Source organism: Balaenoptera musculus, chromosome 10 (genome assembly GCF_009873245.2).
Source record: "Balaenoptera musculus isolate JJ_BM4_2016_0621 chromosome 10, mBalMus1.pri.v3, whole genome shotgun sequence".
NCBI lineage: Eukaryota > Metazoa > Chordata > Mammalia > Artiodactyla > Balaenopteridae > Balaenoptera > Balaenoptera musculus.
Genome location: NC_045794.1, coordinates 16097013 through 16119906, shown reverse-complemented (window position 1 = coordinate 16119906; position 22894 = coordinate 16097013). Strand labels below are relative to the sequence as shown.

Genomic DNA, 22894 nt, shown 5'->3' with positions numbered 1-22894 from the left:
TTTTCCTAAAAATACATACAGATACCAGCAGGTACATGAAAAGACGCTCAGCATCGTTAATTACTAAGGAAAGGCAAATCAAAACCACAATGAGGTATCCCATCACTCTGGTTAGAATGGCTGTTATCAGAAAGACAAGAAATAACAAGTGTTGGAGAGCATATGGAGAAAAGGGAACCCTTGGACACTGTTGGTGGGAATGCAAAATGGTGCAGCCACTATGGAAAACTATGCAGATTCCTCAAAAATTTTAAAAATTAAATTACCATATAATCCAGCTATCCCACTTGTGGGTATTTATCCAAAGAATATGAAAACACTCATTCAGAAAGATATATGCACCCCTATATTCATAGCAGCATCATTTACAATATCCTAGACATGGAACCAACCTAAGTGCCCACTGACAGATGAATAGATAAAGAAGATGTGGTGTGTGTGCATGTGTGTATATATATATATGCACACATACACACACACACACACGAAATGGAATACTCCTCAGTCATTAAAAAAAAAAAGGTGAAATCTTGCCATTTGCAACAATCCGTAAGGAACTTGAGGGTATTATGTGAAGATAAGTCAGATGGAGAAAAGCAAATACTGTAAGATTTCACTCATATGTGGAATATAAAAATAAATGAAGAAAACCAAACAAACACACAGATACAGAGAGACAGCAGTGGTTACTAGAAGGGAAGGGGGAGTGTGTGGGAGAATAAAACGGGCCAAGAGAGTCAACTGGTATGGTGATGGACAGATGGAAACTAAACTTTTGATGGTGAGAACACTGCAGTGTATACAGAAGTCAACATATAATGTTATAAACCAACGTTACCTCAAGTTTTAAAAAAGAAGACATAAGCTGGGAATCTTCTGACCTACTCTTACGCAACGCTCAATGATGTTTATGCTAAACTACTTAAACTGGGCCCAGCTATCAAGAGTAAATGCTCACAATGCTCACCTTTTACAATCTATTATTCTTCCCTAGCTACACACTCACCCCAAAAAACTTTACTTCTCTAAAAGGAAAAATCCCTCAAACATGTAATAATCTTATATGAGACTTATTAGTCATCCAAATATAAATGAATTTCTGAAATGGTTTTAACAGGAACATATAAATCCTTGGCAATTTCATAATAAATTTGTAAGATTTATAAAATTTAACTTTTCCCGTTAGCAGAATCTTATAAATACTGAAGAGGGAAAAAGGTCCTTTGGGTGACAATGCTGTGAGATGAAAACAATAAGATAAAGTAATCAAATACTGGGTAACTCCTTTAAAATAGTGTTATTACTTCAAAACATGTTATTCATATCATAAATATAACTGAGGTCTTAATTATTTTAAAAATGGGCTCTACAAATATGTGTGTGTGTGTGTAACTGAATCACTTTGCTGTACACCAGAAACTAACACAACACTGTAAATCAACTATACTTCAATTAAAAAGGGAGAGGGGCCTCTACAAAAACATGATTGAGGACATTTTTAACAAAATTAAACAAACTAAAACTACTTACATTACAACTGAGTTATGTAAAAATATAACATCAATAATTCTTTCCATTGAGAATGTTTAGACAAACTGAAATATAGTTCCCTTTATAGGTTCATATATAAAGTTAAATATTATCACAGAGTGTGGTTTAAGCCAGGTTGTTTCAACCAGTACTCTCCAAAATACCTTTCTTTAACAAGTATTCACCTACAATACTCATTCAACAAATATTTCAGAGACTAATTTTGTACCATGCATCATGCTAGGGACTAGCTATGGCAGAAACACTGAAAACAAATTTGTAGTGGTATTACAACACACATTTATTTCCTCTCTCACGCTGTGAAAAGCTGTTTGGTATAGCAGAAAGATTACTGACCTAGAAAAATATATGGGTTGCAATTCCTGCTCTGGTTACAAGTCCTTTTTAATTTTCAGAGTAATAGAACCATGTGTTATATTCCAGGCAAATCTGATTCAGAGAATGAACTGGACTATGTAAACATTTTTTTAAAATTTTTAATTTAAAATAATACATCATTTTGTCACATTCTTTAAGGCTACTGAAGCTCATACCATTAGAAACGACAAAATACTCTAACCCTTAAAAAATAAAAATCCTTAGACCTTATTTATATTAAAGCTATAGTGTTGGAATTGCAAAACATTCTCCACTAGGTCAGATTCTTTAATAATTAAAAAAGAAAAATATGTAAGACGTTTTCTTTAAAAATCTTACCTTTTAAGAAATACTTTATACATTTTTAGAATAGAAAAATATTTTTCATTGAAACCCAAAAAAGTGCCACTTCTCTCAAAAAAAAAAAAAACAAACCCCCAAGACATTCAAATGACATATATGATTCAACTCCCTTTTTAATAAAGACTATATATATAAGCATCTCCTTGTAGGTCTGCAACCCTAGGCCTTGTTATACAGATATCAGTTTTTCAAATTGAGAATCTACCTAAACTAAGAATTTCTCTTTGTCTTTTAGAGAACTTATGCAGAGGTATTAAAGACTTAAAAAGAAAGAAATAGTTGTAACCATATAAAAAGCCCCCCCATCAACTATTTTAAAGACTTCAACCATATTTTCCCATTTTTATATTTTATTCAAATAGCTAACACTTTTATTAACCATACAGTATTAAAAAAAGAATTCAAACATCCAACAATAAAAGAGGTCTTAAATAACTGTGGCAAATTCTATCCTTTTAAGAGTACTTGCATATTTAAAACACTTTATTAAGGTGTGAAAGGGAAAAAAGTTTCACAAAGGTTTACTGACGTGATTATCAATGCTTTCAAGTGAGAGTAAAACAAATCTTAAAATACGCATTGAGAGTCAATTACTGTCCATCTTAATTTCCTTTCATCTGAAATTCAGAGGTAATGTGTGTCCACTTTAGGGAAGATTTATATATGAAAAAGTAAGTTTATTAGAAAAATAAACAACTTTAAATTTTACAGTATTTTCCACTTCCAAGATTCTTTCAGATAGAGCAGATGTGCCGTATGATTTAAACATGATCTGATTTACAAAATCTCATTTAGTCCTATTTAGTAAAACAAAACAAAATACAAAAACAAACGGCGAAATGTTAGTAACTATTAAGAACTCCAACGTAAAAGTTAAAAAAAAAACCCCATCATTTGTTGCATGTACCTAATATGGCAATATTTACTCTGATGTATATTAAACAGCTCACTGAAATTTAATGTGCTTATTACCAAGATAATACTATCATATTAAAATATAAGTTGTGCGGTCTAGCTTTATTTTTCAGAAAAACTTATCAACTATAACCAGGGATTGGCAAATTTTTCCTTAAAAGGTGAGACAGTAAGTATTTTAAGTTTGCAGGCAATAAAGTGTCACTACTCAGCTCTGCCACAACAGGGAGAAAGCAGTCACAAGTAAATGAATGGGTATGCCTGTGAGCTGCAGTTTTGCCTGCTGCTGAAAAGACAGTGGATTTTGAATAAGAGACTAATTATTTCAGGTGCCATATTACAAATATGTCATATATTGGGGGGCAGGGGGGGCCACAGGGGTAGGAAGAATAATATAGATGGATAGCTATCACTAAATGAACACTATAAAATAAAAATTTCCACACTTGTTTCCCAATCATAATTGCATGTGTGTATATATGTATACATACAAGTTATAAAACTATTTCATTTTGATTCAATATTCTTTTTGGTGTGTAAGTAGTATCAGAACAAAGTCAGATAAGCAGCAGAGTATCTTGAGTGACTGAGTACTCAGAGGCTAATCAATAACCATGAAATTTGGTTTGGATATCTTAGTATTTCTACACAATGGGAAAACTAATCTATTCGCTGTGCCCCTGAAGAAAATAGATGTATATTTTAGATGTTTTAAAATTTAATTGAATTGTTACAATTTTGAAACTAAATGTGATTTGCTTTGTTTTATTAGAAAAAATACTCAGGCAAGGTCTACAATCATCGGTCAATTAAGAATGACTTACAAGAACATGAGGCAATAAAATAAAAATACAGGTACAAACTATATATCTGAAACACTTCTATTTGGCAATTTTATAACAAATCAAAATTTAAAAAGAACAAAGGAGATTGCAGATTACTTCGTAGATACAGAATAAAGCAACTGATGAAGTGCTTAAGCAAAAGAAAACAAAAAAATAGTAAGAAAACACACTGCTTTTCTTCTTTTTAAAAATAAAATCACATTTGCTACAAGTCATATGAATAATACCCTTATTAAACAACCATTCCAGAATGTCTTATAGAAGCAGTGCTTTTATTTGCACTTCATTTAATTTTATATGACTCACTTCATGTATATAGCTCTTTACCCCATTGTTAACGAATAAAGTCTCCCATAATTTTTATTATTTTTTTTAAATTTTTTAAAGTAAATGAGAAATGACTTATGTATCATGGAACCTTTCCCATTTTGGAACCAAAAGGCTTATTAATTCTATATTTTTGTCTATTCTTTCTTTAAAAAATTTTAGTGTAAAAACTGCTGGTTTTTATATCACTGTAGTAAAGTGAAAACTCCTTAATCAGGAGTATTTTCTGCAGTTTGACTGCATATAACCACATACTTTACAATATGTCCTTCCAACAGTAAGGAAATAATTGATTTCACGGTCACTGTCAGAAATGAGTGCCATAATTCTATTATGGGTATAGGTCCTCCCCCAAAGACTTTCTGGAAGGATGTTCAATGTGTTTTGTTCTTACAGATATTAACAGTAGTACATAGTCCCTTAAGTCTGCAAAAGACATTTATTGTTAAAGAAGGTGCTTTATTAACAATTCCTCTGGCAGCACTAGTGAATTACAATATCCTTCAATATTATCTCTACCCATAATATATACATTTAACTTTTCATGCCTCTAGAAAAACATCTACAGTACATTTCATAATATAAAAATATATTACAAATCTGCTGAATTATTTACAAGCAATGTTCTATTATCTCTATGCAACATTTGTTTGATACAATACTAACAAGTTACACATATTTCCATTTCTGTAAGTTAAAAAAAAAATCCATATGGCTTCTTGCTTACCAAGCAAGAAAGTGATTTTATTTTCCTTTTCAAAACCAACTTTGGTGCATAAAGGATTCAGTTTGAAGATACTTTAAAAAAAAAAATACAGTTTTTCTTATGTTAAGAAAAAACAACTCATAAACCAAATGCTTTCCTCAGAAAAAAAAAAATTAGAGGCTTATATAGGTTAAAATGAAAATATGAGGATTATTCAAATAATTTGAAATAAAGGTTTTTCAAAAACCGTTAACAGATTAGTTATATAGGTAAATATTAACATACTGTACTCCATGAGAAAACCCTAGTCCTGAAAGGGGAGCCACCAGACATACTGCAACACTCTTTAACAGAAATTTTCAGCCCTAATTCGATAGACGAATTTTTAGTTGATTGCAAATGTCGTTCACTGTTTGCTTAAATACAAATTGAACACTTTTCTTATCAGAGTTCTGCAAAAGAACACAAATGGCAACCAATCACATCTATTTATCATAGTTGAAAGGTAAATTATCTTTTGATAATTTTCATTGTCTAAATATTTCCTTACATGACTTCAAATCAATAGACACTGTCAAGACAAATATCCTTACAGTGCTTTTGGTATTTTTAAGGGCACATGTTGTAATTGGTTTTCTTTTCAATATAAACTACTGTAATCACTAAAGGGTTTTTAAAAAAAAAAAAAAAAAAGAAAAAAAAATAAAGGCAGCTTAAAGCAGCAAGCATGCAAAGCCTTTAAGAAGCTGTTCTACTAAGTTGCCAGAAGAGTGTTTGCTCAGTCTCCCACAGTACCATTCCATGAAAATGTGGATATACAGTTAATATATTAATATATTCCACAGAAGAGCCTACTTCATTCACAGAATGTTTACACTAAGCATAAATATTATTCTAAATACTGGATTTAAGGAAAAAAGAAGGAAGGGGGTTGACTCTAATGTGCAACTTTTACTAAACCCATTGTCAGTGACTAAGACTGCAGGTGTCCCCGCTTGTTTGCTTTTTATGTATTTATTTATTTTTTACCTCTTCAACCTCTTCTGCGGCATTGTTCTAGAAAAAGAGAAAAAGGAGTATTCTTTTATTCAATTGAATGAAAAACACATTAAGTGCTTCAAAAATACAAATATGTATAAGAAATAGGCAATGTGATGATCACTGATCACCATGAAAATTTATTTCCAAAGCATTCACATGATGGATATAAATTTAGTTACATAATATATATAGCTTGTTAAGAAATCCTTTTTATGTAGCCTGATAATGTGTTTCTAAAAAAGAATCTCATGTTTAACACATACATTTTAACCATACTTTAAAACTAATGTTTAAACCTCAAATAAATATGTCCTTTTTACTCTCATTTTGAAGTTAATATATTTTCGGAAGGTTTGTCATGCTTTCATTTTGAGATGTGCATAAGCTGTAAGTTATTTCTCCTGAAACAAATTAGAATAATTGCTTTTTCCCCTCTTAATTTCACAAGTTTTCCCAGTCAAAATCCAGGCATTGCTAAGATGTTACACCATGGCAAATGTAGTGGGTTCTAGGACTCTGTACCATTTTAGAGTAGACTTGATTCTAATTTCCACAATAGCAGAAGCATGAAAGTTCAGACTCAAGATTAAACGTTAAGATGGGGTGGAGGGTGGATTACAGCTAAAGAAAATTAACACCACAGAAGCACCAAATATATCTTAAGCCAGAAATCAGTAATAATTGCAGAATTATACCCTGAAAACAGGTGATGCAAGTCCTATGAACTTCTAGACATCAGTTCTGAGCTTGAATGATTTTTATTTGTCACTTTCACCAAAATATCTTAATTGCTTCCTATATAGCATAAGAACAGCAAAAATAAGCTGATTCTGTGAAAAAGGAAGACCCTTAGAGAGTGGGAAGTAGAATGCAGGGCAGACACACAGAAGTTAGTCTCAATCTTATAATTAAGATTCATGCCCCTTTGTCAACTCACTGCTTAAGGCATGTTTACTACCAGTCTTGGCTCTCCCCAGATACCACTCTTTTCGAATGCAAATTTTAATCACTCCCTTCAAAGAATAAGCAGAAATAAACCCTAAATTAGGTGCTAATAAATAAAGAATATTCAATTATTTTTCTTTATAAAGAGAAAGGTAAATCATAACTCTCATATTTTTGGTAGTGAATGTCCCTCAATCTTTTCCTTTAAGGTCATTTCACTATTCTCTCTGCTAGTTAATTTCTTGCTAACCTAGCTCATCCCACAAAAAAACAAGTTTTCATTATATTAAGGACCTTCACCAAAAGATGCTTTAAAAGTTTGGAAGAGTCTCAATGTTTCCACACACAGCAAGGCCCATTATGTGAGAATTTCATTCTCAGAAGATGTTTCACATTCCAAAAAGTTGAGTCATGGAATGAACAAAACCTTCAAAGTATTTAATTGTTTCAAAATTTGGCATAAGACATAGTACCTTTACAATAGCTGAAATTCACATTTGAGATTATCAATTATTATGTCATCTTACTCTTACCCAACCTATTGCTATATAAAATATATACTAAACTAGAATTCCTTTTTAAAATATATAAAGTTCACTCATTAAGAGTGCCTTTTAAACATTTTCACCACTTTTTTAATCACCCTAGTATATGTCATGTGGATAGAGGCAGTATGGAGTTCAGCCACATCCTAGTTGTGTAACCTCTTGTCTCAGATTTAAGCTACTTAACCTCTTGCCTCAGATTTCCAATCTGTAAAACAGACATAGGAACACCTACTTCACAGGACTGCTGTGAGGATGAAGTATATGTAAAGCACCTAGCACAGTGACTCAGCACATAGCCAGAAATGTTGGTCTCTTCTCCTTCCCCCCCTATACCTTCATATGCACAGCACACTAAAACAAAGGTCAGATCAGAAAATTGTTAGAAACGTGAACACTCCGAGCTACCTCTTAAATAAAAACACAGTAATATTTAAAATGCTCTTTTGAAAAGTTTGGCGAGAGTACAAGTTTAAGAACTTCAACCATTAATGGTATTTAGGGCACATGCGATATATTCCCAGGTCAACACGTCTGATATTATAAAAAAGAATTACCTACTTAAACAAAAGGAACTTATTTTCAAAATACTATGTATATCACAATTTAAGCTACTTAAGGTAAATTTGGAATTAACCTGGCATATAAACTTTACCAAAATATTACCCTTCTAGTCTACAATTTATAAATCGTTGTGATGTAATTTCCATCCATGAAACTCCAGAAAGCAAGATATGCTTGATACTGAAATTCAGTACTTAAAAATTAAGTCCTAACTTTATATCCAAAATTTAAGGAGATTTAAGATTACAATTCAAAAAAATAAAACATCAAAGCAAGAATTAAATTACCTGTATATGTTTGGGTCCAAAAGCAAGGCAGTATCTTTGGGTAGCTTTGATAAATGAACTACTTTAGTTTTTAACTGATGTCGTTCACTTTCATTCACCCACACGTCAGGCAGACTACGAATTAAAAAAACAAGTCATATATAAAATAACATTAATTTTAAATTTACCCTTCACATTACCCAGCTTTTTCTGCTAGTCTGACTGAGGCGCCTAGGTTAACGAGCTTCTCAGATGCCAAGGAAACTCAGTGATCTAAGTAGTGGGATGTAGAGTCCCAGCTGAAAAATGGCAAGGTGAAATTTTAGGCATAAATCTGGAAATGAATTATGAATTTTTGATGGCAAAGCCACATCAAACTTAGAAACAAATATTAGAACACACTGTCTTTTAGTTTGCTAAGCGGAACTATATCTGAGCTTAAGTTGATGAAAATCTGATACCTAGTTTCTTTCTGAAGAAATAAGAAATAAAAACCCCACCAGATTAATTTCCACTTTAAAAAAAGGCACATATAACCAAAATCCTGAATTTAAAAAAATTTAATCCTATAGAAAAATTCAAATAAAATGATTCTGATATTTGGATTGATCGATTTCCAAAATACTAAGAATACAGATATTTGAATACGATATTTTTTAAAGGAACTGTTTATAAACAATATAAAAAGGGCTCTTACAAATCAGTATGAAACAAGTGAACACTCATTAGGTAAAAGGGAACAAGAGAGACAAAGGTCACAAACCATTAATTCACCAAAGATACAGTTTTTAAATTATCTTGCTCATAATCGAAGAAATGAAAAATGTAAGAATGCCAATAGCCAGTGTTGATAATAAGCCAGGGAAATAAGCTCTCTAATGCAGCAGATGAGATCAGAAATTGGTACAAACTTTCGGGAAGGCGATGCCTATCAAAACCCATAACATTTGCATACTTTGTAAATAAAGCCACTTTAATGTCTCTTTTTTTAACAGTAGAGAAAAATGGGTAACTTTAATGTTCGGTAAAAAGGAGTTCATTAAATAAATTTTACGCGCTATTTCAAAATATTTTAGAGTAGCATTTCCCTAAAACCTGGAAGGGGCGGGGGTAAAAGGAAGTGGAAAACATGTTCTACACTAACAGAAGTTTGACAATCACAGGATTTTTAAAAAGCTAAAGATGGGACTTCCCTGGTGGCGCAGTGGATAGGACTCCACACTCCCAGTGCAGGGGGTCCGGGTTTGATCCCTGGTCGGGGAACTGGAGCCCACATGCATGCTGCTGCTAAGAGTTCACATGCCACAACTAAGGAGCCCGCCTACTGCAGCTAAGACCTGGTGCAGCCAAATAAATAAATAAATATATTTTTTTTAACAAAAAGCTGAAGAGATTTCTTTACTTCAATATGCTAACATGCATTGTAATCTTCCAAACCTATTTTTAAAGCTCTTAATTCACAACAGATTCATTAACATCTCTTTAGATTGGAGTCTGGGAAACAATATTACAGAAAAATATTTAATAACAAGTGTTAACCACATGTTAATTTTTAATGAGATTCCACTCATTTGAATGTATTCTATTCTTGATGCTGATAAGATTTCTCTGATACATCTTTATTACCTTTTGCAACAACAAAAAAAATTATTTTTGAGAATAAAAGGAAAATTGAGCATGAAATTAAATTAAGGAGCATTTGGGCCAGAATTGCTCTAATAAAAGGGTACTAAAACTCAAAAGAAAAATTTAACACTCCTGGAAAACTGACCAATTGTTTTTTTCTATAAAATATCATTAATTGTGTGCTGGAAAATGTTTAGAAATTTTTAAAATAAATGATTCAAACAAAGGCACAACTAAGGTTGCTTGCACCCTATCCTACTTGAGGGTCATTAAAAATTCTAAAAATAATCACATCCTAAAAATGATTAAAAATTGCTTTAACAGCTTACATTAAAAACAATTTTAAAAGCTAGTTTTAAAGCTTATACCTTGAGCCAGTTACTCTTAAGAGCTTTTACAGATTATCTTTTTAATGCTGATGACCTCAAAATGTTTTGTGGTTTCATTTCTGTTAAGTCTTTTATTTTGAACCCAATAGGTTAAGTAATTTTTGAGTATAAGATTTTAGTAAAAATAAGACTGATCAGTTTATTAGTTATATATATAGTATTCCAAATACTTACATGTCTTCAGGCATCCAATGAAGCAAAAGTTTTATCTTTCCAGAATCCTCTTTTCTCTTAGCTATTACCTAGTAATGATATAAAAGAAATCATAAAACTATTTATAAAAGATCATTTTAATATGTTTAAAAAACACTTTTGGTCCTAATCAAGAACTGAAGTTTTCATGTCCTGGACCACATATTACCACCACAACATCTTGTTCTGCCCTGGTTTGTAGCAATTTCCCACCTTTGATCATACATTTTCACAAAAGAAAAAGAAAAAAGGAACTGAAGTAGCTTTGTACAGCCAAATATTATCCAGCCAAATATTATCCAGCCAAAATATTATAGCCAAACCATATTATCTTTGAAAATGCTATTTATTTTACTATCTACAAAGTCTTTAGCTGAGCCAGACTGCCAACCAAGAATCCATATTGGCTGCAATACTTTTAAAGAGCAAATGAACAGTAAAGAAAAAATAATGCTAGAAAGGGAGAGGTCTCCTTTTTAGGATTAAGGTATTTGTCATTTGCTTGGGAGTTTTCTGTTTGTTGGTTGATTTCTGTTAATTTAAATGAAACATTAACCAATTAGTGTTCAGTTCAGTTAGGAATCTACCTAAGTTAAAGTGTGGATCAACCACAACATAAAGACTTATATAAGTGTAGTAAAAACAATATGCTTGTCACTCATAACCAGATTCAGAAAACTAAGGTAATGATTTTTAAAAATCGATCAAAATGGTATTTTATTAACTCTTAGAACTGCCATATTAACCAAATTAGCTCTTCAGTGTTTTAGTAATCTAAATCTCAATATTTTTACCAAGTTTCAGTTCCAAACAGCCTCACAAAATAATGTTATGTGTCATCCTCAAAACGTATTAGAAGTAAAAACAGCAGTTCATACAAATATAAAACAGTTTCTAGCCCCATTATTTAAAAACCTATAGTTAAGTACCCTAATTCTAGACTCGGTAATGGAATCAATTAAAAAGCTCAAAGACAGATCTGCAGATGCTAAAACAAAATATCTCTACAAAGAAGTAAGATATAAAAATAACGCAATGCAACCAAGTACAGCAAGCCAACTGACTGGTAACTAGGATTCTGCTGACCTCTTCTGGAGACGGCTCAAAAGAAAATGTTTCAATTAAAGAAGACAAATTAGGCGAACTGCACAGCATAGTACCCCACATAAATATTTTTATGCAAATCTTTTCACTATAAATATGGTTATTTCCTATAAAAGTTAATTTGGTAACTAGGAAACTTACATTTGCAGTTAGTACTGAACATCTCTGACTACTGTTTAACACAAACTGCCTCCAGCAACCTTTCCAGTCCTACTCATGGAACCTTAGAGAACTTCCTCACCTAGCTCCAAGGAAGACCTTTTCCCATTAGGGATGTTTCTTCCTTCCACTTCCCCCAGGAAAAAGCATTCTTCAGATTATACTACACCTTTGTGACTTTTCCTCAGTCAAGGTACCTCTGCCACCCCAGTGTCGCTTGGGGGTGTGAATCACTCTTATTCCTAGGTTTTTAAAATATATGATAAACATAGGTAATCAATCATGTTCTTAAATCCTCTCAGATGTTTTCTACAGCTCAAAAACTTATTTTCATCTTCAGACTATTTTCACTCTGAGTAAATTTTAAGTTTTCTTCCAGACTCCTAATATCACATTTCTAGTTCCTTCATTTTTTTGATCATCTTTACTCCTCCCATGGTGAGCCTAAGGATTTCATCCAAAGAGCTGCTCTAATGAAAGCATGAAGCTGATGCTTCATTTTTTAAAATACAACCTTATTTATCATCATCACCTCTACTCCCTAACATGTAGAGATACTTGTTCATTACTAGACCATTATTTCATCAGACTTATTGCTCTTTAAATCATTAAATGTTGATAGGCCCCAAACCTCAGTCCTTTGATTTCTTCTCTTTTCTATTTAATACTTCCTAGGTGATCTTATCCAGTCTGATACCTTTAAATAACACTAATACGCTAGAAAGTTCTATCCTTATCTGTAGCCACACCTCTCCTCTAAGCTCAAACTCTTACACCCTTCTGCCTACATGACAGAAGCACTGGATGTTCTATAGAACGTGCTGAATTACGGCTCTTGATACTCCCCTCTTCCCGAACCTGCTCACCTCACAGCCTCTATTATACAGCAGCTCCATCCTTTTGGCTAGCTGCCCAGGCCAAAGACATTGGAGTCATCCTTTCTTCTCGTTATCACACCTGACATCTGAGCCATCCATAATTCTTGTCAATACCACTTTCAAAAGATATCCAGAATCTAACCCTTCTTAGTATCTCCACTGCAACCATTCTGGTCTTTTCTCACCTGAGATACTGAAAAGACTGATCCCTTCTCTCCCCAACCCTGACCTACAATCTGTTCTCAATACAGAAACCAGAGTGAGCACATTAAAACCTACATGAGAGGAAAGAGATCAGTGAGTTCTCTTAAGGCAGAGGGCAGAGGCCGAGATGAAAAAGCTACACCGGGAATGTTCTGCGTGACAGGACTGTTCTACAGCTCAACTGTGGTGGTGTGCTGGTTTCACAGGTTAAGTACAACAGTCAAAACTCACAGAATTGCATACGTATTTTTTTGGCCGTGCTGCGTGGCTTGCGGGATCTTAGTTCCCTGACCAGGGACAGAACCCAGGCCCGGCAGTGAGAGCCACCGGACCGCCAGGGAATTACCTTGTATACTTTAAATGGGTGAGTCTGTATTTATTATATCTCAATAAAAATTTTATTTAAAAGAAATCACAACAGAGTATGGCTACTCAAACTCCTCCAATGGTTTCCCAACACACGCAGAACAAAAGCCAATGTCTCAGTCCAACAAGACTCTCCCCATTGCCTCTCCGACTGCTCCTACTCTCTCTGCCTCACTTGTTTCCTCCAGCCACACTGGCCTCCTCACGGCTTTTCAGACATACTTGCATGTCCCCACTTGAGGATCTTACGCTTGATTTTCCCTCTAGCTATGATGCTCATCCCCCTAATAACTGAATGGCTCACACCCTCACTTCCTTTAAAGTTTTTAATTTTACTAGTTTATCTTGTGTATCATGTCTCTTCCACTAGAGTGTAGGCATGGTTTCTTGTTTTGTTTTAGTCTGTTTTGTTCACTGCTGTATCATTAGTACCTGGCACATGTAGGTGCTCAATATTTAAGTAAATGAACAAATTATCCCTAATGCCACACTCAGGGTCTGGTGACCGACCACATCTCACTAAAAAAGAACAATAATAATAGAAATCAAACTTACGGTTATCAAAGGGGAGAGGGAGGGAAGGGGGAACAAATTAGAAGTATGGGATTAACAGATACAAAATACTATATGTAAAACAGATAAGAAACTAGGATTTACTGTATAGCACAGGGAATTATATTCAATATCTTGTCATATCCTATAATGGAATATAATCTGAAAAAATATACGTGTGTGTGTATGTATGTATATAATATGGCTGAATCACTGCTGTACACATGATACTAACATAATATTGTAAATCAACTATACTTCAATTAAAAAAAAACTCATGGGGGCTTCCCTGGTGGTGCAGTGGTTGAGAATCTGCCTGCCAATGCAGGGGACACGGGTTCGAGCCCTGGTCCAGGAGGATCCCACATGCCGCGGAGCAGCTGGGCCCGTGAGCCACGACTACTGAGCCTGCGCGTCTGGAGCCTGTGCTCCGCAACAAGAGAGGCCGCGACAGTGAGAGGCCCGCGCACCGCGATGAAGAGTGGCCCCCGCTCGCCGCAACTAGAGAAAGCCCTCGCACAGAAATGAAGACCCAACACAGCCATAAATAAATAATAAAAATAAATAAATTAATTAAAAATTTTAAAAAAAAACTCATGGATTAAAAAATTAACTTATTTTGTATCTGACATGTTTTTATTCAGTAAGATAATTAAAAGTCTACTTTATCAGATCATCATGAAATACTTTTTGATTACAGTCAATCCTCCGCTTATTTCAACTTATAAAATGATTAATATTTTCTATCTCCTATTAACAATACATAAATGTAAACTTGGATAATAAATATTAGATTTCAACTTAAAAAAAATAAAAGAACAATTATAGACCTACCAAATCATAAACGTATGTTATAAAATTCCAAAGGACTTCAACCATCACTGTCGAGCAAGCTCCTGATCTCGCTGAATCCCAACAAAATTCCCAGCACATTTTTACTTTGTCTTCATTCTTATTTAGATAACTATATTTCCAACATTCTTTAAAAGAGCGTAAGTATGGTACAACTTTCCTTAAACCCAAACTCACACCATTATATGCTCCAATCTCAGAAAAGATTCCCTTTCCTTTGTGTCTGATCTTCTACCTTCTTGCCTTTAATTTTGGAAATCAAAATCAAAATTGGGCATTTTGAATTGGAAGTATACATAAAAGAAAAAATGAAAATATAAGAAAACCTCATTATTAGAGGAGATGGGAAGAATAAGAGATTCAAACCAGTAGAGATATCAATACTGATCTTTTATATTTAAATTCTCATGCATTTTGATTAGAATATATAAAATAAAACCTAAATTTAGTATATTTTCTATTTCAACAGGCAAAATTAAATAATCTCTCTTTCCAGGGATTCAAATCACCAAAAGTCTGGTCTAAAGTTTATTTCTACTAACTGACCTAACACCAAACTATAGCAATATAAAGATGACTGGATAATAAAAATGGCAGGGGGCATGAGAAGAAAGAACAGCTCTCTATTAACTCCTAGTTAACCAAAAAAATAAATTCATTATTGCCTTTTCAAATTCAATACTTTTCTTTTTCCAAGTAGGACAACATAGTTATTCAACAAATATACTGAGTTCCTACTATGTGTCAGGCACAATGTCTAGACACTTGGAATACATTCACAGAACAAAACAGATTAAAATTCCCTCCTTCATGAACCTTTCATTTGATGGAAAGCTTTAACACAAACTTTAGATGTGCATTTTATGGGTGATGGAGGAGCATGCAGCACATAGGGATGTGAGTTAAAAGAAGTCTAATGCTCTCACTTTACCTGCAAGGAAACCAGAGGTCAGAAAAGACACCTAGTTTACTTAAGGTCAGAGACTGATCTTCAAGTGCCTAGTAGCCCAAATGCCACCCCAATATTCTTAAATAGTTCAAATTAAAGGCTACAAAATTCAACGTAATGATTAAAATGTCAAATTGTGGGAAATATTTGAAAAAAAAAAAAAATCAAATACTTACAGTACTATGAAAAACAACACTGTGTCCCTTCCCTAAACTTTCTATATGAGCTGAGAGGTTAAAGCATATGGCCCGATGTCTTATCGCATCCAGTGTTTGTGCATCGAAGAAATCATGTGGTCGTGCTAAAAGTCAATATAAAAGAGGTAAAGAATATTTAGAAAAATGTAACAGTCTCCAAGCAGCCATATTAGTAGTCCATTTTCCACAAAAATATGTAATAAGTAAAAAAGACTGAAACAACGAATAAGTATCTATCTAGTGTTTAAATGCAAGATTTTCTTTGCTTTCAAAACACAGAACCTAGCTAACAAGGTAAGGATGTACAAAAGCAGAACTCCAACCAATGAGTAAGTGTGGGTTAATTCTGCCCCTCGGTGTGTGAGGTTCTAGCCTCCGACCTCATGATTGCATATTTCAGCTACTATCTTTTTCATATAATTTTATATTTTACTCCAGCATCTCTCCTGAGCACCAGTCCTACATTTTCAACAATCTGATAAACGTCTCCATCTGTGCACTACACACAGATCTCATTCACCTCAGCCAAACATATGAAATACATTTCATGAATATTTTAATATGTAATCAAAATTTTTTCCTGATTTGACACAGTGGTCACATTATTTTGGAACTTTTGACAAGCATTTTCTTGATTAAGAATAACTCTTCTAACAATAATCTAAGAAAATTATAAATGCTGTTTTGTTTTTGTTTTTGTTTTTAATTTTTTGGCCCTGCTGCCAGGCATGCGGGATCTTAGTACCCCGACCAGGGAGTGAACCTGTGCCCCCTACAGTGGAAGCACAGAGTCTTAACCACTGGACCGCCAAGGAAGTCCCATAAATACATTTTTAATGCCAATGAGTCCACCAAAATTCTTTCTAACTCTCAATGCCACCAGTTATTAGCAACGTGACTTTGCACAAACTGCTTGATCTACCTTAGACTGCTTCCTTATTTGAGAAATGGAAATATAACAGCTATAGATTATGAATAAGTAAAATAAATGTACATGAAAAATGCCTTCAGTCATAACACAGTTTAGATGAGTACGCTTACACCATTTATTAAAAAATAAATTCACAAACTTAGAGTAAGCAATCTTTTAGTATGATCACAACAAAGTTAAACATTGAAGATTTGATAAAAACATTTTTAAAATTTCTATTTTTATCCCACTAATATTATTATAAATGTGTTGTTTTTATTCCTAATAAAAACACTGTTCAAAGTAAGGAAACGAATTTATTATTTTACAGTTGTGAAGCTTTCTAATATATGTAAAATATCTCAAGATCATCTGTAATTAAAAAGTACATTTTACTGACAATAAAAGAAATGGCTTGATTTCTTGGTACAGCATATTCTGAATTACATGTATGCTGATTTACCACACTATTCTGACTTACCACTATGTGGAGTGAAATTATCTCTACTATTCATGGAGTTCACTGTACATCTACACAAATCTAACAGCTGGCATACTCAATAAAACAACGTGAATAGCTCTTTTCTCATTGGATTTTTTGCTCAAAAGGAAATAAACAAAACACCAGCTAGTGATAAACTAACAGAACCCACAAGACTAAGAATGCAATGACAATGGGAAATCAGTTAAAAAAAAAATTTAAAAATTTAAAAAAGAGAGATTTATGGGAGAGAAAAAAGTCATGATTTTACCGAAAGCTGAGAAACAAATCCCCTTCCTATTTGATCTGCTGCTACTTGGGGGGAAAATGTATACTTTCTCCATGCTCTCCAAATATGCTTTTTCCTGAGAAGGATAAGCACTTAGAGAAAATAAAAATAACTCACCCCTCTAAATCATTCAAATATATCACTCCTCACTCAAGATTCAAACACAGAAGTCATCACTTGAATTAAATTCAGAATAATAAAAGCTCCCAAATTTCAGATTCTATGCATTCAGACCTTAACCATGTTATGTCCACTATTAAAGTGTCAAGAATACTAAACTAAAGTAACAGTCTCCAAAGCAGCTGTGTGTCATGATCCATTAGAGTGGGGAAGAAAATAATACCACTTCTGGATTTTTTTCATCTCTGTTTTTCAGTATTCCTTCTTGGTAATTATAACGCACACTAGCAGTGTTACCTATATATACTGTATAAATACACAAGTTAAGATTGGGTGCCCAACCATTTTTTTAATGAGCTGTATAATGAAATACCTTTGAAGACGACAAAAATAGAGACTCTTTGCCTGTGGTTCGAAAGTATACAATCATCTAATTATGTTCTATCCTAAATATCAAGGATACATCTCATAATTTGATGAGTAAGTAAGCACATAACCATTGTACATGTGTGTCACAGCAAGACTGTTAAGTAGAGACAGACGACACGTAGCTTTGCTATTCACACATACCACTTTGGAGCAGACAGGTTACTTAACTTTTACTTGATTTTTATCTTTAACATGTTCAAATTTTCTAAAATATTGTTAGAAATACCAACACTGTCATAATTTGTCTTAATTTAGAAGAGAATCAAAGTAGCCCTCAAAATCTAATTACAGAGCTTGTATTCTAAGGCCACGTATACGTACATTCCCTTAGCTACTAGAGGTAAAACATACATCACTGAATTCTCACAGTGAAAGACCAAGATCCTATCTGTTCATTACTGTTAACAAAAATAGATAAGCCGAGTTGAAGAATGGTAAAAACTGAATTTGCATGAAAGCCCAAGACAAAAACAAAACCATCTAATACACACTGATTTTCAGTGAAACACTTACGTAATGAGCGTCGTCTTTTGTTCTTTAATTTCCTCCTTTTGTTCATTCCAGCTTTAGAAGGAGATTCTTCTTTGGCCTTTGGCTGGCTAGAAACTTTTGAGGAGTTCTGCTGACTGAAGTGTGTGGGTACGTGGCGAGCTAGCCCTCCCTGAGAAGCGAAGCTGGCATTGCAGCCACCAACAACACACTAAATAAAAATTAAAAAAATGTCAGGGATGCTGTATAGGACACAAGCAAAATCTGAACGAGTGAATATTTCATATTTTCAGAAGTAAATCAGTAACACTGCAGAACTAATTCCAGAAAGGATCTATGAGGGACTAGTACAACCCCCCTTTCACTTTATAGGTTGCACAAAATAATACAGATTAGGCAGTGACAGAGCCTGGAAAATTTCATGACTCCTTAGTTTACTGCTCTTCCCACCATGTGCAAGACAAAAATAGTGGAATCTTCTTCCCAGAAAAATCTGGAGTTTAATCACTTTTCTAAGAGGAACAGTAAGTTGTTTTCACATCAAAGAATAAGATAATCGAACAATTACTGGGATTCCTGGATTTTCAAAGTTATTTTTATTTTAAGATATATGCTACTTCAGGGAGTTCCCCAGTGGCCTAGTGGTTAGGATTCTGGACTTTCACTGTCGTGACCCGAGTTCAATCCCTGGTCAGGGAACTGAGATCCCGCAAGCCGCGGAGCCACAAGAAGAAAAAATATATATATATATATGCTACTTCAAAACCTTCATCAGGCTCCCAACTGCTCTACACTGTTGTAACAGACAAGAAAGAAATACTGACTTTTAAACTACTGGATCTAGTCAGTCAGAGAAGACATCTTGTATGCTCAGGGTTGGTCTTATGCAACCCTCTGTAAGTTCCATTAAATATTGCCTCCTCAGCCTTCTGTACTTGCAAGACTGAGAAAACAAGAGGTCAACTTAACTACCCGTCACCTGGCAGATCTGCTATTCCAACAATGAATGCAGAATGTTTGGATATCACTAAAATTACAATGCTCAAATTAGCTACAGTACAAGTGTGTGATTTCTAGTTAGATCTTAGAAAATAGTAATTGCAGGTCTTCTAACAAATGAATGTTACTAATTAAAACAAACATTTTCCATCCCCAAATAGCAAAATCCACAGCTGGATTGCTGGTGGGTTTCTATTAGTAATTTATTAAAGTTGCTTAGTTTCTGACTTGACAACAAAACTCCAAGTATGCAAATTTGCCACATATGCCACTAAATGTATCCATCACATTATTCCCAAGTGGTTCAAGTTAATTACATTTTTCTAGATAATACCGCAAAAAAATCCACATGCTTCCAGGCTCTTTCTTTCAATCTACGTACCTCTACCATTTTAAACTTCTAAAAACACACTACAACCCTCTCTTAGTAGAGGTTATAACTTTATTCACAAAATCTCTCTAAATCTGCCCACGCGAAAGGGAGCTCATCCTCTTTTGAGGACATCCTCACACTTTCAGAGCATAATTAGATAATTTATCCCAACTCATCTTTTCCATGCATTTTGAAGGCAGGAACATACTTTTATGAATATATATATATATTACCAGAAGCATCTTGCAAATCACAGGTGTTTCTAAATATACTGGCTTATAGATTCTGATAAAAATCAATGCTAGCTAAGACACTTCACAGCAAAATCCTTATATAGTGCCATTAATAATTATTCTATTTATTTCAATATACAAGAGACATGTTATGGGCTCTAACTGTACTCAGCATTGCTAACAAAAGGTTAAGAGGCAGAGGAATGACTCAAGATTTTAGTTCAAATACTTATCTTTTCTATATTCAGTACTACGTAAGATGCTAGAAGTATAAGGATGATTAAGATACAGTTCCTGCCCTGAAAGTGCTTACATGTGATCAGCAAGACATACATACAAAGCAACAGCTTCAAAGGACCTAGAGTCAGGGGTAAGGCACAGAGTGTTACGGGAACCCTGAAAAGAAGCAGTTAGCCATATTCAGTGCTTACCAATTCATTTAATTCTTACAATCCTATCAGTAGTGTGGTCCTCAGATAGCCTACATCAAGAATGTTCAGCTACAGATTCTGACCATGAGAAGTTTAGCATCTAACGGATGCTGAATTTTTAGAATGTAAAAACTTACTACACGTATTTTGAGTACCAGAAAAGAATAATGCTTTTTAAAGTTTCTGTCTTCTGTAGATTACCACATTGCCATAGAACACCACGGTCTACTACAGAAGCCACCAGCCAGATGCTGCTACTTAACATTTTAAATAAGGCTACTATAGGAAACTGAACTTTTATTTTTATTTAACTTTATTAATTTTTTTGAGGTGACTTTCACATAACACACCATTTTAAAGTATACAATTCAGTGGTATTCAGTGTATTCACAATGTATAAACAAATACAAGGTTATACAAGGATAGCTCCACATCCTTGCCCAGACTTGTTATTTTCCATTTATTTTATTAAAACCATCCTAGTAAGAAGTGTTATCTCATCGTGGTTTTTATTTGTATTTCCTTAATAACTGTTTTAATTTTTAATTTAAAACCTGATATTCAGTTTAACTACTGAAAAACTTTTAAATATGTTTGGAAAACTTGAGTGTGTGAATCTACTTCTCCAACTGCAAATTTTATGAAATCTAAATACAGATGAAGATGGGGGGGGGTTGTTAAGAGTTTGGGATTAACATATACACACTACTATGTATAAAACAGATAAACAACAAAGCCTACTGTGTAGCAAGGGAACTATATTTAATATCTTGTAATCACCTATAATGGAAAATAATCTGAAAAGGAATATATATACATTTTATATATATGTATGTATAACTGAATCACTTTGCTGTACACTTGTAGCTAACACAACACTGTAAATTAACAATACTTCGATTTAAAATAAATAAATAAATAAAGATGAATTGTTTAGCACCTGAATTAAGAGTGCTGAAGTAGAATTGCCCTAATGGGTTAGTTTTACACTGTCCAATACATTTTAGTCATTAGACATACAGCTACTTAGCACTTAAATTGTCTAGTCCAAATTAAAAAGTGTTGTAAGTATAAAATACACACCAAATTTGGAAGATTTAGTACCAAAAAAGCAGAACATCTTATTAATTATACTGTATATTGATAAGGTGCTGAAATGATATAATTGGTTAAGTCAAAGATATTACTTAAATTATTTTTACTTGTTTCAATTATTTTTAACACAGCACTGGAAAATTTTAAACAACACATTTGGGTCACACATATTTCTATTCTACAGTACTGCCTTAGACGAAGCCATGCAGTACTTATTTTTCTTTTCAATTTTAGATGTCATCCCTGTATTTCCTAACACCTATCCTAAAAACACACTTTAGGGCTTCCCTGGTGGTGCAGTGGTTAAGAATCTGCCTGCCAATGCGGGGGACACAGGTTCGAGCCCTGGTCCGGGAAGATCCCACATGCTGCAGAGCAGCTAAGCCCGTGCGCCACAACTACTGAGCCTGCGCTCTACAGCCCGCGAGCCACAACTACTGAAACCCATGTGCCTAGAGCCCGTGCTCTGCAACAAGAGAAGCCACCACAATGAGAAGCCCACACACCACAACGAAGAGTAGCCCCCGCTCACCGCAACTAGAGGAAGCCCACGTGCAGCAACGAAGACCCAACGCAGCCAAAAATAAATAAATAAAATAAATAAATTTTTAAAAATAAATAAAAAATAAAAACATACTTTAAATAAGCATATTTTGTGTCCCATGTGTCAGATATTTCAAGGAATACAATATAAATAAAACAGTCTTTGCCCTTGGATTCCCAGTTTAGTACTGGTTATTCAAAAAAATTTGTTGAGAAACTCCACATTTCAAATTTTAGAACTGCTACGTGACTACAGTTAAAGCAGCAATGATAATAACAGTTCAGATCTAAGTCCTCAGGTTTAAATTGAAAGGGATTTTGTGATATGAATCCACCCAGGATTATCCTTAATTACAAGGGCCCAAATAGGCTAACAGATTCATTTTGTCCTGGGTTCCTTCAAAACTGCAAAGAATAAGCCCTGGTAGTATCTAGAAGTGAGAGAGTAAATATTTCAAGTTTATTTTAATCAGCAATGATTCAATCAATGCTCAGGACATAAAATCAATGAGAATTCTAATGGAAAATTGTTTTATCTTTGATTTTGATTATTCATCAGTCAAGAATCAAAAACAAATCTAAAAAAGAAAATATAGAAAATACAATGAG

At 33.7% G+C, this 22894-nt stretch overlaps 1 protein-coding gene across 1 annotated transcript in view; it reads right to left on the bottom strand.

The window, feature by feature from the left end:
* Positions 1 to 2927: 2927 nt before the first annotated feature.
* The window catches only part of AEBP2 (AE binding protein 2), a 59982-nt gene continuing 40015 nt past the window's right edge, over positions 2928 to 22894 (bottom strand). The window contains exons 4-9 of the mRNA XM_036865993.1: positions 18636 to 18822; positions 15873 to 15997; positions 10615 to 10682; positions 8447 to 8560; positions 6094 to 6120; positions 2928 to 5516 (exon numbers count right to left, since the gene is read on the bottom strand). Of these exons, the coding sequence (XP_036721888.1) occupies positions 5471 to 5516; positions 6094 to 6120; positions 8447 to 8560; positions 10615 to 10682; positions 15873 to 15997; positions 18636 to 18822 (567 nt within the window). The 3' untranslated portion in view covers positions 2928 to 5470. The remainder of the gene's footprint in view (positions 5517 to 6093; positions 6121 to 8446; positions 8561 to 10614; positions 10683 to 15872; positions 15998 to 18635; positions 18823 to 22894) is intronic.